This window comes from Primulina huaijiensis, chromosome 18 (assembly GCF_012295235.1).
Source record: "Primulina huaijiensis isolate GDHJ02 chromosome 18, ASM1229523v2, whole genome shotgun sequence".
In the NCBI taxonomy this organism is placed as follows: Eukaryota; Viridiplantae; Streptophyta; class Magnoliopsida; order Lamiales; family Gesneriaceae; genus Primulina; species Primulina huaijiensis.
In genome coordinates, this window is record NC_133323.1 from 4,682,139 (window position 1) to 4,700,672 (window position 18,534).

Sequence of the window (18,534 nt, forward strand, 5' to 3'; positions counted from 1 at the left end):
AAAGTGAACATATATATTTATTCATGGTACAAAATCTTGTAACAAATTAGAGGATCATGGCATTCGTAGTTGCATTAGTGATAGTTAAGCAAACCAACTTTCAACTCCTTCTGGTGTTAAGCATTACACTAAATTAAGTACTTGCGGTTAACAGGTAATTGACTGTAACTTTTGTAATGAGGACGTATTCATGAATCACCCGAATGGCGAGTTTCGGCCTTGTGTTGTCACCCCTCCAGCACTGATGGCCTGGTGGTTCATTCTCTCCACCATGTGTCGTGGAGAAGGGCGACTTTCGTGCTTTCCCGCGTTGAATTTCTTCTCCCTCAGAGCTTGATCGCTAGATAAATCAGGCTTCGCTTCATAGATATCTCCCACTGGACCAATATCACTCCCTTTATCAATCGACAATTGTGGTGCAATATGAATTTGGGTATCATTAATACATGAGGCAGCAGCTGTACCCAATTCTTGGAGCCTCAAGTCATCAGCCCAAACTAAAGGGCTCTTCCCATTGCTGTTACTGTATTGAATAGGCCTCTTTTTGGTCAAGAAACTATTATCGTTGTTGTTGCTACTCGGGATGAATGAGTCAATGGAAGATGATCTCTCCATGGTTGGATGATGAAGCTGTTGTTCAAGTTGATGATCAGTGGTTCCATATATGTTGAGGTCTTGAAGAGTAGGGAAATTCACCGGCTGCCAGAAGTCTTTCATGGCGGAAGTTTCTGTGCCAATGGGCGGCAGCTTGCTGAAGCTCCCGCTAGCAGTAGCGGCCGACGCCATGTTCTCACCTGCTAGAGTTTGGCATGCTTTTTCGAGGATGGCCTGCATGTATTTCCCTTGAGCCTCAATTCTCAACTGCAGGTGTTTTTGCACCTGTAATTATCAGCGTCCATATAATATTTTTTCCTCTTAGCAATATTTAATTAATAAAAAATCATTAAAAACAATAGAATATTTTCAGTTACCTCCAATTGTTCATGGAGTCTTCTGTTCACCTCCATTTGCATCCTATAATTGCATGAATGGTCGATTTAGGCAAATTTAGTAAAAGGAAACCCATATATTTTTCATTTTACAAATCTCCAAAACATTATTAGAGCATATCTTTCCAATGGGATCGATATGATAATATATTGAACGTACTCGTTCATGCTGCGGCCAAGCATTCCAGACGACGAGCCGATATTGTTTCGTTGAAGTTCTATCGCAGAAGCTGATCAATCAAGTAAATAATTAAAATAAGAATAATTATTACATTTAAAGGAATAGGAAAACATGTACAGTTAATGTGTGCGCATATGTAGCCACCTAGTCTCTCACCATCTTTCATTGAATGATCATTGAATTCCTTGTGAGGTTGCTTTCCAAGCCTGAATTTCTGGGGCGTAAAAAAAACAAGAAACTTAGATATACTCATAACCCTACACCATAAACGATATAATTCAGATTCAGAAATGAAATTTTTATTATTAAGGAAACAAATTAAAAATAAATGAGTCTAAACCTGAAGATGGCTCTTGAGATGATAAAGAGTTAGACCCTTGACCCCCATAACTCTCATGATGGTCTTCGGCGTTGCCTCTGTATAATTAATTACAAAGGAAAACAAGATACAAATCATTAAGAAAGAGCATGATTAAGATAACAAACATAATACTCGGAAAGAATATATATCATCAAACCTATTTTATTACATATATACCAATGAAATATATATATACATACTATCAGGGCCACCAAGCTGAGTAACAGCATCGACAAATCGTTCATGAAGTTCGACAGTCCACCGGAGGCGAGGCTTTGGATCAGTAGTGAGAACAAGCCCTGAGTCACCTTGAACGAACATGGGACGCTCGTGAGCGTTAACCATGCTCGAGGGTTTCTTCGGATGGAACATTCTCTTTAAGGCACGCACGCACACTCACAAAGACCCTCTTTCTCTCTCTGTGTCTGCTGCAATGGAATAAGAAGAGATTCAAGAATAAATACAGTAAGGGAGATATATAGAGAGAGAGGAAGAGAAATTTAGGACGGGAAGAAGTTTTGAATGGGGAGAAAAGGGGTTGGGTTTCTCAAATAGAATGCATCAAGAACAAGTTAAACCTAAAGAAGAAAAAAGCGAAAGTAAAGAAAATTTGTATTTATGCTGCCCACCAGCCATCTTTATCAGTCAAGAATTCAAACCCGTTACAAAATTTGTTTTATTTTTATTACTTTGCAAATTTAAAGAGACACCATATATATATTGCAGGATCGGAGATAAATTGAGTCCTACATTAACTTGTTCTGTTTTCTATTTTTGTTATTTAACTTGTCGAAATTGAATCTTAATCATATAACTTTACTTCTTTTTTATGTTTTCACTCATATTTCATGATAACGTTGACGTAACACCGAAAAATTACTAACGTGTATGGCACTCCAGCAAAATAGATGGAAAACTCAACAAAAAACAAAGTTACATTAATAATGTCCATTTTCGACAAGTGGACGAAAACATAAATTGAGACAACTTGTCCGCGCAGGCGATGCTTACACAGATTGCCTGCACAGTGTTTGCATGGGTAAGGTCGAATGAATGACATGCATATATCCAATGAGGTCTGTTATTTGTACACTAGTACCTTCTGTTTATCACGAAAAGAGAATATGTCATTATAAATTGTATGGCCAAAACATTCAATTAAATTAAACCGTGAATGAAGCTTTTTTGGGTAATTTTAATGTGCAGCAGAGTGGGGCTTTTGCATGCAATGATGATAATGTGCAATTGGATGTCACACTTTAAGCTTCAGATGTAGTAGTACTGATTCAGATGTCCAGTTCAAAGTTTCGTGCATTGCATTATATTATCTATTTATCAAATTAAAGCATCGTTCTTTCGTGGTACGTACGACCCCTTTTCAGCTTCTTTTATTATCATTGCATTAAATTAAACCAACAACATCGATCTGCTTTTATGCCAGGAAAAATTTGCTCCCGATAGTTTCGGAAACCATTCATGCCAAAATTATTGAGATTCAATTTATTATAAATCAATGAATGATAAATAATTAAGTTTACACGAATCTTTATCCGTGAGACGGATCAACCCGGTACACATCTACAATGAAAAGAAATATTTTTGACGTAAAAGTAATATGTTTTAATGGGTCAAGTCGGGTTTGAGACACGTCTCACAAAATTGACTCGTAAGATAATCTCACAGGAGATTTTGTGAATGATTAAATAGTTGAAAATATGTTTTTTTTAAAACAAAAAACACATTGTTTGACAATAATTTATTTATCTGATCAGAGTACGTCAAATTTCAAAATTTCAACTTATTGAATAAAATTACGGGAAAATTGTATTTTTATTTGTTATATGTTTGTTTATTTGCATTTTTGATCATTTATGTTATCGAGCTTTGGTTTTAGTCTTGTATCATCCGATTTTTTTTGCAATTTAAGTCATTTCTTCGTTCCGATCGTTCGAGTGTTGATATATCACTACAAAGATCAGAGGCATGTCGGAAAAGGAATAAATTTGCCAAAAAAATTAAGTTTAAGGGACTAAAACTGAAATTTGATGATAAAGAATTCAAAAATTGCAAAGAAACAAACATACAAGATCCAAAAATATAATTTTCTTAAAATTATTTTGGTGAACGAATTCTAACAAATTATTTTTAAAAAATCAACTAGCTGCCGTAATTTGAATTAGAGATAATATTTTTTTGGTCCAATAAATTTTATCCTTTTGTTTTGGTCCACTAACTTTTCCAGTATTTGATCTTGATACAATAAATTTTGAATTTCGGGTACTTTAGTCTGTTTACGATCGAAATATTGAATTTTCGCAAGAAAACGCTGATTTGATGATGGCTAAAGCACATTTTGGTATCACAATCATTAATTTTTTTTTAGTGAAATTCATATAACTTGTAAAATTTTCTTTATTTATTTGATTTTATTTTATGTTAAGTTGCTTCCAAATAATTAATTTACATCCAAAATAAAAAAATCACTAAATTTTTTTTGTCACATCACCTTTGACCATCGTCTAATCAATATTTTCAGACAAAAATTGAATATTCTAGTAGTTGATTGATCAAATAATCGAAATTCAGAAATTATTATATCAAAAATAAAAAATTAAAAAGTTACTATATACCAATACCAAAAACGATCAAGTTATTGACAAAAAAATTATAAAATTATTTTCCTTTCAATTAATTAAAAATAGTTTATATCAATATAAAAATATAAGGCTGCAAGGAATTGTTAAATGAAAATAAAATATATGGTCAATATACAGCAAAAGCTAGCTAGTGAGAGAGGAGCATCAACGCATAAAGCACAGGCCCGGTTTCTTTTTTGGTTCTAAAGCTTGATATCTCGAGTGCTTTTGTGGAATGGAAGATTGTCCTCTCAGCCATATGTGTTTCGTCTCTTCTCCTTCTTCCTACTCTTAGCTCACTTCAATTATATATATGTGTGTGTACATATTTTTTTTTAAAGGCGACTTTGGTTTTTTTTTTTGCGGTTTTTATTATCTAAATCATCAAAAGTTATTATTAGTTCGATATATTTTTATTTTTTTCAAGTTTAATCTTTATTTTGTGTGATAATGATATGAAGATGACATGACGCCAACATGGAGATCACATGTGCTGTATTACATCAGTACCCACAACGAAAAATGACTAAAATCGCCAAAACTTGAAAAACTCAATGGATTAAAATCATCAAAAATTGAAAAACATGACTAAGACATAATTTTTGACACGATAGAGACTAAAAATATTGTTAAATGACAAACATATTATCACAATATGTTTTCTCAAAAAAATATTTTTTCAAAAAAATTTACGTGTGACTATTCATCGTATTCTTTACGACTTTAATCTGTCACATACAAATTTATGTATTATAAGTTAAATTCGTTATCTTCTTATATTTCTGAAAGGGGAGAAAGTTATATATAGGTATAAATAGGTTGTACTTAATTTATTAATTTTTTTAGAAAAATTTAAACTTCATATCATTGAATAAAATAGTTAAAAAGATCTCGAAAGTCACGTTAGCATAGAGAAAAAATTCCAACGGAGACTACATTAATGATAAACAGGAATAGTTACTATAGTTAATATATATGACCGAGTTTGTTATCTTACCAAAAATTATAAATAGTGTTAATTTTTTAACTCAATTTTTTTAAGTCGTACAACAGTTCAAGTTTCACGGTTCGATCGCTCTCTCAGCAAGGACAATTATTTCACTTCAACGATCTCTCTCCCAATAATTGCATTCATTGCGATAAATAAGAATAGAACCAGTGACCTGGACACTAATAGCTCTTGTCATTTTACAAAAAAATATAGTTAACGGTAATTGTGCAACTCAAATATTTTAACCGTACATCAGTCCAAGCGTCACGGTTTGTTCGCTATCTCAGTAAAGACAATTACTACACCCCAATAAATTCAACAAACATTCTTTCAATTTGATGTATAATATAATTTTTCAAAAAAATTCTTAAATACAATTAAAACTAAATTTCAAATCATTAAAATTTTAAATTTGACTTTAAAAAGTAAAATCTGCCGGTAAGTACAATATTGTACATGTTTTTTGATTTGGCTCCAAAAGGAATAAATTCTTCCTTACTTGATAATCAAGGAATATATTCTTTCCTCAAACGTTAAAATTTCTTATTAATCATTTACTAACCTCGTCGTGTAGATCATAGTGAGCTAAAATTCGCATCAAATACATAATATTCGATTAAGTTCACAATATACCGTACTACTACTTAAAAGATCTTGATAATTAATTGACAAAAATCCATATAAAAATAAGATAAATTTATAGATTATAATATTATTCATAAAAAAAAACCATATTAATTATAAATTACGTTATAGCTTTGTTATGCTTTTTGTCAGATCATTGAGATTAATTACTGTAGGACCGAGCGCTTACCGCTTTACCAAAAGCTATAGATGGTGGTAATGGTGCAACTCAAATCTTTTAAACCGCACAGCAACACAAGCACCACGGTTCGATCGCTCTACCAAGCAGAGCCAATTATTGCACCCAACAATCTCCCTCCCAATAATTGCACTCCTTGCAATCAATGGGAATCGAACTCGTGACCTTGGTTCTGATACCAATTGTAGGACCGAGCGCTTACCGCTTTACCAAAAACTATAGCTGGTGGTAATGGTGCAACTCAAATCTTTTAAATCGCACAGCAATACAAGCACAACGGTTCGATCGCTCTACCAAGCAGAGACAATTATTGCACCCAACAAGTACTCTAATTAATTATCATGAAAAGCATATATTAAATTAGTTGTCACATTATGAAAGCATGATAAAGAATTAAAAGTTGAAATTTAACTTTTAGTGGTTAATTATATTGTAAATTATTGAAAAGAATGGGGAGGGGATTGATATTGGTATGCTAGCTTTGCTTAAATTTTAAGCATCGTGATATGCTTTCTTGAATTTATTCCTAAAACTGAATATATTCCATTTATGTGAATATATATAAGTAGGACCATATTCGATCTTCCTTTTGTATATTTTAATAAATTTGATTTTAACATTTTTTTTCCAATTTAGAAATCAATTTTCATGACAAAATTTAAATGCATAGAAAATTCAGATGAAAAAACATTGAGTCGACTCAGTGGCGATGGGAATCAGATTCGGGTAGGACCATTCGATTTTCCAAGGCTTTCTTTTTTATCCCAAAAGTTCGAAAACGTGAAGTGCTTGTTGAAAGCGTTAAAAACAAAAAGGATTCCCCTCCATTTGCGAGGTTACAATTATTCCACATTTTGGTAGGCTCGTAAATAAGTTCGGTAAAAAAAAAAATCTGAAACAAATTTTCTATAAATATATATTTTATGTTGTAATTTATAGATTTTGATAATGGGTATAGGGACGGCAATGAATAGGGTATGTGACACAAAAAAATTATGTTATGATATCGAAAAATGCTGACGTGGTATCGTAAAATGATGACTTGTCAGATACTATGTCAAAAATTGGACCAAAACAGTTGGGAAAAAGTTAGTATACCAAAATCAAACTTTGAAAATTTATTAGACCAAAATAATAAAAAAAAACTTATTTTCCCAAAAAAATATATAAATATATGAGTATCGTTAAATCTTTCTACGTCTTCACTTCTTCCTCGTGAGAATGTTTACTGGAAGATTTTGATTTTACAACAAATTGTAACAACTCATTTCGGTGTATGACTCATCCAATATCTAACTGAAACTCCTAGTACAAGCTCAACAAATAACCAAGCTCTAGTTGTATGAATCATTCGATTCAACAGCTGATATAAAACTCCTGTAGATTTCTCTCGATTTATAGTTTGAGTGATCGTGTGGAACTTGATGATCCTTGAAAATCTGATTGAACTTTATGTGAGTACTGAGTGAGCAACTTGAATACGGACAAATAAGTGTGCTCGAGTTCTTGATAGAAAAATGTGCTTGAAAGACTTAGATAATTATCGTATGCTTCTATATGTTCCATTTTTTTCCCAAACGAATCAAACCACTCGCCCTTGATAGTTGAGCTTCTCCTCAATATTCAAATTATTGCAACGTTCAATTTTTGTGTTTTTAAAGCAAAAATATATGAGTGGGTATCATGTGAGACCGTCTCACGGATCTTAATTTGTGAGACGGGTCAACCCTACCCATATTCAAAATAAAAAGTAATACTCTTAACATAAAAAACAATACTTTTTTATAGATGACCCAAATAAGAGATCCGTCTCACAAATACGACCCGTGAAACCGTCTCACAAGTTTTTGCCAAAATATGTTTTCTTTGTCTTCATTCTCTTCATAATACGTCACAATTAATGTTCATTTGAATTATTCCAAATATAGAAAGAGACCGTTCTGAAAATTTGATATTAGTAGAGAGAAATATTGAGTGAGTCTTTGTACTTTTTAGGAGACAGTCTTGATCTTCTTAGTAACTTTGATTAATATACATGATTAGTCAAATGATCTTCTGACCGTTAATGGCTAGGGGTATACCGTACCGAACCACGGTACCGTATACCGTACCGTAAATATCGGTATGGAAAAATCCATACCGATACCGATACCGGAAATTTTCGATATGAAAAAAATCATACCGGATACCATACCGACACCGAAAAAATGTCGGTATACCGCAAATATTTTCGGTATACCTAAAATATTTTCGGTATACCGAACATTCGGTATACCGAACTTAAAATTAAAAAAAAAAAAAAATATTTACTTACCGATACCGATACCGAAAATTTCGGTACCGGTATATCGATTTTTTCGGTACGGTATTTCGGTATTTCGGTATATTTTCCCAGCCCTATTAATGACTAATAGGTAGACAAGTCCAACTATAATCTTCAATGAAAATCGATAGCATCCAATTCGAGTTGTCTGGCTCGAGATAGTAAACCAGCTAGACTTATAAATACAAAAAATAGCAACTGGTCTATGTAACAGTTTGATGTTGTTTGTTATCATTAAAACTTAAGAAATACAAATTAATTGAATATTAATAATTTGAAATGTAAAAAAAGATAATTTCAGTAAATTAAATATAACTATTTTAAGGGATTAATAAAAATATATATATATGCCAGAATTTTCATTTATTGTTTCGGTAAAATAAAGTAAAATGATTTAAGAACATTTACTTAAATCTCCATAAACATTTGCACTAGAAAATTACCTTACTTATATAATTTAATTTAGTAATGAATCGCGATATTATGATACAAGGCTATAATATGAAATCTTTAACAAGTAAGGTTATTTTTAAAAAGTCATTTGAATTGTGCTAAAATAATTAATTTATGTTATTCGAGGATTAAATCAATCAATTGAAAGTTGAAACATCACTTATTCACATACATCGAATCAAGTCAACTCAAGAGTTGCAAAAAAATTAAAAATATATATATAAAGTCAACTGATTTGGGTTTTTATTTTTATTTTTACTATTTAATCGGGTATTTAATCAAGTCAATTGATTCTGTTTATCCAGTTTACCATACTTTTTTTAATTATAATTATATATAAAGATTTATGTCGCATTTCGATAAATGTATATAAAATTAGGGATTTCAAATCTATAAAAACAAATTTATTTATTTATTTGGGTAAATCTACTTGACAATAAATTTTAAAGCTCAAATAGTTATTTTTTTGAGTCATTGCAGTAGATTTCAAATTCATCCTAACATGCATTCATTTCAAATATTCTCTCAAATCTAAATCATTCTATTCAAATGTAACCTTATTGATTTTGAAATCATTAAATTTTCATTTGCCATATTTTTATTAAATTAATATAGTAAAATATTATTATCATTATTATTATACAATTATAATAACAAGTTACTAGTACAAACCAATTCCAGAACGGATTGGAACCGGATCATTGACTGGACCGGATTGGGTTTCCGATAAAGATTCTAAAAGATTAATCCGACTTAATTGGAACATTGTATTTAGTTCGAACCTATATCGATTTAACCGGTTCCAAATCGAACTGTAGTATATCAAATCGGTTCCGGATCGATCCAATCTGTGACACCCGTTAAAGAGTATTACTTTTTATGTAAAGAGTATTACTTTTTATTGTGAATATCAGTAGGGTTGACCCGTCTCACAGATAAAGATTCGTGAGACAGTCTCACAAGAAACCTACTCTTAAATGAAATAGCTAGTAACAATCGTCTCATCATATTTTACATGAAATTATTCACTCACAAAAATTGATAAATAGTTAATATTTAAATAATTATCTACATAAAACTTAAAAGCTTGAGAAAACCATCTACACGATCCTTAATCGACAGACAAAATATTTTCGCCTAATTATTTAATTAATTTTTCACACGCACATTGCACGTACTAACACGACTAGTATATTATCAAAGATGCCAGATCCAATATGTGTCTTATAAAACCCGTTACTCATTCCAATACCTATATAATATACCAAATATGTCTCAAATAGGATGGACGTGGTCGATTCTGGATTTTACCCGGACATATTATCATCTCTAAATTGAAGCTCATATTATATAAATACTAGCTAATTTGATTAAGTTATATTTTTTTCCCATGAAAATAACAAATGAACTATATTTTTCTGAAGGAAATTGGTTTTAATTATTTTGTTTCTGTTGATTTGAATTTTATATAGATTTATGTATATTGGAATACTCTGAAATTATGTTCAATTATCATTATTTTATATTTTTATATAATTTTGAGATTTGATTCGTCAGAATGCTTCAGCATCTATTTTATCGGGCTTGGTATAGACTGGGCTGGACTTGAAAAACCATTTCAGCCCACAGTTTTCATCCTCTGTTTGGGCCTCAGTTGTCGATCAGCCCATATCACACAACAGTCCAAACCTTAAAATACAGTTGCGCCCAAACTCTGCGTCCGAGCACTTCGTCGCTGAAGCTCGTAGAAAGGGGACGAGAATAATGAATCAATCAGGGGTTATTGTGAGTGAATTTCAAGATTTAATGAGGAAGCCAGCCCTTAATCGAATTTATTGAATTCCAATATTTGTTGTTCTTTCGTTGAAATCCTTCTCTATTTTATCTCCCAATTTGATTTGGCTGTATCTTTTGCATCATTTGGGGCATACAAGTTCGCGGTTTGACGAGGAGAAGGTATAATAATAGCTGTTAACCAAGGGAAGTGATGAACGCCAGCACTCCTTCATCGAGTGCCGGAGGACCTGGATCGGCCGATTCGACTGCGCCCAGGAGGAACTCTAAGCGGCCCAAGTGTATTTTTTCTGTACCCGACCTTTGTGTTTTAAATTTCATTAGAATTTATGCTTCAAAGGTGTTGAACGCTGTTGGAAATCCCATCTTTAGCTTAATTGTAAGAAAACTCTCTGAGAAGAATCAGTTGGTGTTTGGGCGTTGTAAACCAGTGAATCATATTGTTTTTCTCCTTATTTTGTTTAGAGAAGAAATTATGCCAAGGCCGCGGGTATTGAGTGGAAGTCCTAACTATGTGGGAGGCCATTGCGAATTCGATGGCCATTCCTTAAACTCGAAATCCGTTGTGGCAATCGTCGCGCAGTTATTAACCTCCACTTTAGGTTGCTTCGTTATAAGATTAAATAACAGAATTTATCTTCCCATCCTTGTTCTTTAGGTACCTGCCATGAGTTTGGTGGTACCAGTGGACCATGGCGGAGTATTGGAGTTTAATATAGTAAGAGGAGTCACTGACATAGTGGCATTAATAGATGTGTGCCCTTTGGTTTGGAGGAGACCTCTACCTTTTAATAAAGCAATATGCCGGGAGGAGTTCTGGTGTGAAGCTACTACTTATGTGAGTAGTGGCATATGTGAACAAACTTCTGTGGAGTATTTTAGTTGTCATATTTATTCTAAAGTATGGGGCTTCAATTTCCCTACACGCAAAAGGGTTTTATCTTCATAGAGAAGCGATTGATACAACTAATATCCGATTTTGAAGGATTGAATATAAGTGTGAGAAGGTATTTATAAGATCGAGTGATTATTGATTTATTGAAATTTATAATTGGTGGTAATTGTACAAATCTTATAAGCCGTGCAAGTGCAACCAATCAAACAATATGTTTCGATGCTCGTCAATAATAATCTTTCCCAGAGTTTCACTATAAATTGAAACTCCCCGTAGCAGCACCAGCCATCAATTCATATCAATCGAAAAAGTGGCTTTGGTTCTGATAGAAATTATGAATCGGGCGTATTTTTATTAAAAAAAACTATAGTTACTGGTCACTGCGCAACACTAAAGTTATAAATCATATAGAAGTTCAAGTGTTATTGTTTCGATTTTTGATTTTTTTTTCTAGCATGGGCAATTGTTTCCCAATTGAATTCATAGTGATTCCACACTCTTGTAATTTGTCAAAGTGAAATGTAAATCCAAGCCTAACATGTATATGGAAGTTTTTATTTTTTTTTAATCATACTTGGACTTCGAAATGGGTCAAAACCCTACAACTTTGCCAAGATGGCAGGAAGTTAACAAGCGAATTCCAAATCTGTTAAACATAAAACAGGACGTCATTGCCGTCATCGGTAAGATGTTTTGGTTGTCTGATCATTGATGGCAATTATGTGAATATAGATAGTTTTGACATCAATAGGATATATTGTATAGACTTATATTTGATAAATTTTTTTTAAAATTTGCTGACTTGGAAATTTTTTAAAGTCTAAATTACTCGGCTGTGAGAATTCAGATCTATAATGCAGATTTTTTTGTCCTTTTCAATTATCGTATCCAGATTCAAGGTTTACACAACAGGAACTTCCAGCATGCAAGCCTATTCTTACTCCTAAATGGGTAATTCTTTATGTTTTGCGCACTGCTGTAATTCTTTGAACATTTAGAGATGTCAAAACTACTTTTCGCAAAAGCTTCAGCTTATGAGAGGCAGCCTAGTGATAGTTTTAATGCTTTAGCGCACGCCTCTGACATGTCAGTCAGTCCAAGAAATATATGTGGCATATATGTTTGGAATTAATGCCCAAGAGTTGTATTTGCACATTGCTGGGGACTTAGCCAACAAAGGCTAACCAAAGGTCAAAAACCAACTTAATGATATATGGGTTTTTGCAAACCATGGTTTTGAAACTTGTGATCTTGTCTCAGTTATCATGTTAAATCCTCTTTTACCGAATAATGGGTCATAATAGTACTTATAGTTTAATTGGAGAAATTACTTGAATAGTGGCTAAGCTCCTTCACATGAGTTTTGGGTGCAGGTTATATTGACATTCTTGCTTGTTAGTGTTGCCTTTGTCCCCATTGGAGTTGTCTCTCTTTTGGCTTCTCGAAATGTATGTACTCATGTGATGTCATGCATCCTTATACCTGCCACCCTGTCTGTTTATTTTTTTGGTAATTTTAAATTTGTATCTGCTACTAGGTTGTGGAAATTATTGATAGATATGAGACTGTTTGCGTTCCGGACAATGCCCAGAGTGACAAGATCGCGTTTATTCAAAGCCCTCAAGATAAAGCCTGCAATAGGATCCTAACGGTGAGTTCCCAGTTGTACAACTCTTTTTTTGAAAAGAAAACATGAGATTGACTATTGATCAAATAACATCAGGTTCCAAAGGATATGAACCCACCCATTTATGTTTATTATCAGCTGGACAATTTCTACCAGAATCATCGAAGGTGACAATGATGTAGTTTACTTAATTTCCCTCAGTTTTCGGTATAAATTATGATCTATTTTTATTCTTCTTGGTCATAGGTTGAGAATCGGTTATTGCTTACATGATTTTTTTCCATTTCTTAAATCATATTTATTTCTGAGTAATAGGTACGTGAAGAGCCGAAGTGATCAGCAGTTGAGAAATCCAGGAAGTGAGAATGATACAGATGCCTGTAAACCTGAGCACAGTACAAACAATATGCCTATCGTTCCTTGTGGTCTTATAGCTTGGAGTCTTTTTAATGATACTTATGGCTTTGCTCGCAACAGCCAGCCTTTGAACGTTAACAAGAGGGACATCTCGTGGAAGAGTGATAGGGATCACAAATTTGGAAAAAATGTTTTCCCTAAAAATTTTCAGAATGGAACTATAAAAGGTGGAGCAACACTTGATCCGTCAATACCAGTGAGACACTAATCCTATTTATAACTTTTTCATTTGACTTATCTTTGTCTGGCAAGTACGACAATTTCCATGTTCATGGTAGAAAGTTTGGTTCTTTTTGTTTATGATGTGAATTTTTTTATTTTTCGTTAACAAAATATGACTTCTCAAGAGGCTAAAAATCTGTCTTGTGGATATTATGTTTCTGTAACAGTTAAGCAGGCAGGAGGACCTTATTGTTTGGATGCGTACTGCAGCTCTTCCAACATTTAGAAAACTTTATGGGAAAATAGAAGTGAATCTCAGAAAAGGCGACAGGATTAACGTGACCATACAAAACAACTATAATACTTACAGCTTCAATGGCAAAAAGAAACTTGTTATCTCTACCGCCAGCTGGCTCGGAGGGAAAAATGATTTTATGGGTATTGCGTATCTGACAGTGGGTGGATTGTGCTTCATCTTGGCCATGATTTTTACTCTAATTTATCTGATCAAGCCAAGGTGCAGTATTTTTCCCAACCCAATTCCTGCTACACTAAACCTATCTTCTGTCGTACATCTGATTGTTTTACAATGAAGTATAACTCTTTTTTCTAATTATTTTGATCGCCAACTGAGATTTTAAGTATGGATGATAATTACTATATACATTAGTCCGAACTATATTTGTGCTGATTCAAAACTCATGTGACTTGAATCCTTTAACAAGTTTTCTGTCTCAGGCAACTTGGGGATCCATCTTATTTGTCCTGGAATAGGAATCCAGGAGGTCGCTAAATAGCCTACGAGCTCCGTTGTTTTAGTTCACTTGATTCAAGCCCATATCCGGCTAATCTTCTATAATCTGTAACTACTGGTATCTTATATGACTTGCTATGTGCGTCCTATTCTGAAAAACTTGAGATTGTATTTGTAACCAGATCATACATGAAAACGCATTGAAATGTAAATTTCTTAAATCTTTTCTTGATTCAATGTCATAAGGTTCGCTCTGTCTGTGTATCGTTGGAATGAAAAACACTGTATATGCACCCCATCAGCAACTGGTAACATTTCAAGTTGATCCCATAATTATAATGAAGTTGCGTTTTATTTTCTTTGGCATGAATGTAAGTACCAGTTCCAATCTTGTGTAAATCGCTCGATTTTCACTTTACTTATCAGCCTGTCATGCGTTTTTTTAAAGAATTATCTGTGGTCCTAAGTTTCTGATTCCCGAAAATAAATCTACAAGAGTTACATTTATTGATATTTCACACTCACGGGGATATTTCGCACGAAATAACCACTTCAACCAATACTCTCGCTCATCAATATGCAAGAAAAACAAAATAAATAAATGCTATAACCAGCAATCTTATGTTACTGTATACAAAAAATTGAACCAAAATTGATCACCCTAAATTTTGTGTACTTGGAGCAATGGAACCGAACTAAAAATGCTAAACGCTCACGTACAAGAGTCGAACTATCGTTGATGATGCCACATGAATCTCTCATCCTTGTACTCCGCCAAGCAATTTCACAGCACTCTAAGCAATACAGTGCTGAGATATGCCCTTTCCGGATAAGAAGGATAGATCGGGTGATTACAGGCTGCACCAGCTTGAAGTATAATTGTGATATTTCGCCCAGCCGTACATGCAGTATCCTGATCAGCAAGAAAGAAACAGAAATGCATGTCACCTTGTGAGTTGCTACTGTAACAGAAATTTACTAGGTCATTTAAGGGAGTGAAATTTACTAGTTTAAAGATGTTCAGCACGACATGTTTGCTAAATGTGTTTGACATGTAACTGGCCTGTAGAATCCGTAAGAACATCCCAGTTGCGCTTTGCAATACTTACAAACACGAATATTCACCAGAGAAGTGAAATTCTGAAAACAAGGCTTACGGACAATAAAGAAATATTTTGCTAATTCGAGTTATCAAATTGATAGCATGATAATCAAATGCTCCAAGGGTGTGTTTTTCAAGGCATGACTTGAACCAGGACATAGTTCTAGAAAGCCTACTGGTGGTTAATGCCGTTTGAGAACACCTCGTCATAAATAAAAAAGAGTGCATATCTGTCTCTCGACAACATATGGATGACTGATAGATCCATCAAATGAAGCATGCTAAATATCTTTCTTCGAGGAGCAAATTTGGGTGGATCCAATATAACTATATACCATAACCTTCGGAAACTGCTCCTTTCATAAAATCTGTAGCATCTTGCCTCAAAAACGATATTTTACTCGGATAGAGGTTATCGAGAACAACAATTTCCAGAGGAGGGGAAGATGAATCCACACCTTCAAGCCAAAGTAGACGATCAAATCTTAGTTTTGGAGGAAAAACTACAAATAAAGTAACGACAGAGTCATTGACCATGTTTGTTTGAAACTCTCAAACGGAGATTTCTTGTCTTGGATATCATGAAAATTATTTCGACTAAATTTATGTAAAAACTGTTGCTGACATATAGATAAATTGTTTTTTTTTAAAAGAAAGCAATATGAATTTACCAGTTACACTTAGAGCACCACCACAAGCTGCATTTAGAGCAAAACCTCCGGTATAGCAGCATATGTCTAGTACTTTCTGGCCGTCTGAAATTGACATTATGTATTGCCGGTTCTCACGCTGGTCAGCATAGAAGCCAGTTTTCTGCCCTTCCAACGAGACTAAATAAGAAACCCCATTCCCCACAACCTGGCTGAGGCAAAAAAAAAAAACATATATCTAGACTAATATCTGATGACATTACATGGAACAAAAATTTAATGAATGTGATTCAGGCCCTATTTAATCTCAGTACGTGTTGATAGGTGTAAACATTCTCGCATCACAATAATATTTCACCTTTACTGTTCTGGGAGGATTTGATGAATCTATAACTCCTGAATCATGAAAATCATATCCCTCCTCCTTCAAGATTTCGATCTACGGTCTCCAGGTTATATGGTTGATATTTTTTATTTGGCCGATGTGATGCTTTATTCGTTGCTTGTACTTTTCAACTCATGCAGAAGAGGAAGCAATCACCGCTTCATCTCCAAAAATATCAACGATAAGACCTGATAACCTGCATCAGAATATGGTAAGTATGCTACTTTTTCAAAGTTGATCATGCAAATAAGGTTGTAGCAGCTCGAAGAAGGAGGAGGGATATGATTTTCCTGATGAGATACTCTCACAGGAATAAACCAACGTATTTAATAATGTAAATTGTGAAGTCCCCTTCAGATATCAGATCTACTTTTAAAAAATAAGTATGCCAGACAAGTACTTGAATTCATGATAAAGGAAATAAAGATTGCAGACCGTGATATTTCAGAAGGCATACTATCATACCACATGGACAATGTTAAAGTCTTTGATGACTATAAGACGGACGATAACATCGCATTAATTTGTTTTCCAAATGGAAAATATGCACCAATAGGTTTATTAACAGTTCGCACTTAGCATGGTGTCAGAGCATGTATGAAAGCACAATGAAATGTCAAAAGTAGTCAGATTTCTAGTGCATTAATCCCAAATATATTAAAAACTTGACATATTTTTTATGGGATTACTACCTATCTCCTTCACTGTTGACTAGACGATATGCATTTGTCTCAGCAGAAGGAAGCCCAAGCAGCTTCCTCAAGGTAATAGCAGCACTGATTCTTGTCTCAACCAATCTATCCACATTCAACACACAAGATGGATCACTGCACCAAATCGAATAATTGACTGATGAAGCGACCGAGAAATTAAATTTGAAAAACTAAACAAAACAAATAAATGATTGGACAGATACTATGCTGTTTCATCCTCCAGTTGCATGAGCAGAACACAGAACATGGAAACCGAGTTGTATAAGCCCCAGCCAATTGGCTTTTCTGACCCATCAGCCACCAGCACAACGTCGCCAGTTTTGGGGGGTGGTATGCCAATTATCCTAACAACGGCACCACTGTACACCATAGGGCTGCCATCTTTGAATAGTTGAGTATTTCCCTTTTTCTGCACAGCCTTTGCAATGCCTACACACCAATTCCATCAATGAACTTATCATACGGAACGGGAACAGGATTGATAAATCACTAACCATTACAAGATAAACCTCATGCCTGCACATAATGGATAATGATAAGAATCGAAAAACCCAAAGTCAATTAAATTGTACACACACTTGGAGAATAGCACAAAAGTCTCGGTTATCCAGGTTTGAAAAGATGCTCCTTTTACAGAGCTGAATTATGAAAAGTGGGATAGGTATAACGTGATACAAAAGAAAATAACTTTGAGCCCCCTACCGGCTTCAGTACTTTAAAACAAAGTTACCAAGCTTTCAAAACATCGTAAAGCATAAAATAAAACTTAACGGAAATTATATATTTAAACACCACATTGAAGGTGAATTCTTTCAGTGATAAAAATAGACAGAATCCAACTGAACGTGTACATCATCAGTGTAAAAATGTGGCCTCTTCTAAATAAGTATTGCATTTGGAAGTTTGAAAATCTTGAAGAAAGAAAATAAGCTGAAAAAAATCTTAAAGATGCGAAGCACATCACCCAAGTCATTGTCTTTATGCGCTACTTTTAAAGCAAGTGAGTTGAAAATAAATCCAATCTCTCAAATGAAAAGAACCATATACCTTTAGGATAGTTGGCAGCGATTTCTTGAAGAGCGGCGCCGGTGCCCGCGCCGGTTGGCGACGCCGCCGCAAGAGATAGAGTCCTTGACATCAAGACCCGACATCCAAGCACCATTTTCTTCTTTCTCGATCAACTGTCAAAGAAACTAACACATAATTTTATTAATTTGCACGTAATTATATTCATCCACTGCGTCTCATGTTTATCTTCAGAATTTTCTTCCCCTTTTT

General features: G+C 33.9%; 2 protein-coding genes and 1 pseudogene across 4 annotated transcripts; 1 reads left to right on the forward strand and 2 right to left on the reverse strand.

Annotated features, from left to right (window-relative positions):
• On the reverse strand, positions 1–2,094 carry LOC140965227 (myb family transcription factor IPN2). 2 transcript variants are annotated; one of them, XM_073425358.1, is made up of 6 exons: positions 1,732–2,094; positions 1,511–1,587; positions 1,327–1,384; positions 1,150–1,219; positions 972–1,014; positions 1–861 (listed from the first exon to the last, which is right to left on the reverse strand). In XM_073425358.1, the coding sequence occupies exons 1-6, from the start codon at positions 1,901–1,903 to the stop codon at positions 196–198; spliced, it is 1,086 nt and encodes a 361-aa protein (XP_073281459.1). In that variant the 5' UTR covers positions 1,904–2,094; the 3' UTR covers positions 1–195. The 2 variants fall into 2 exon arrangements, with proteins under 2 accessions (XP_073281459.1, XP_073281458.1); XM_073425357.1 differs by having other exon boundaries at positions 1–879; positions 1,732–2,093.
• Positions 2,095–10,464: 8,370 nt separating this feature from the next.
• Positions 10,465–14,651, forward strand: LOC140964150 (ALA-interacting subunit 3). Of its 2 annotated transcripts, XM_073423695.1 has the most exons (9): positions 10,465–10,542; positions 10,692–10,832; positions 12,339–12,397; positions 12,820–12,894; positions 12,984–13,097; positions 13,170–13,240; positions 13,389–13,686; positions 13,880–14,169; positions 14,391–14,651. In XM_073423695.1, the coding sequence occupies exons 2-9, from the start codon at positions 10,745–10,747 to the stop codon at positions 14,443–14,445; spliced, it is 1,050 nt and encodes a 349-aa protein (XP_073279796.1). In that variant the 5' UTR covers positions 10,465–10,542; positions 10,692–10,744; the 3' UTR covers positions 14,446–14,651. The 2 variants fall into 2 exon arrangements, with proteins under 2 accessions (XP_073279796.1, XP_073279795.1); XM_073423694.1 differs by having other exon boundaries at positions 10,488–10,832.
• Positions 14,652–15,139: 488 nt separating this feature from the next.
• Positions 15,140–18,460, reverse strand: LOC140964149 (uncharacterized; annotated as a pseudogene).
• Positions 18,461–18,534: the final 74 nt, after the last annotated feature.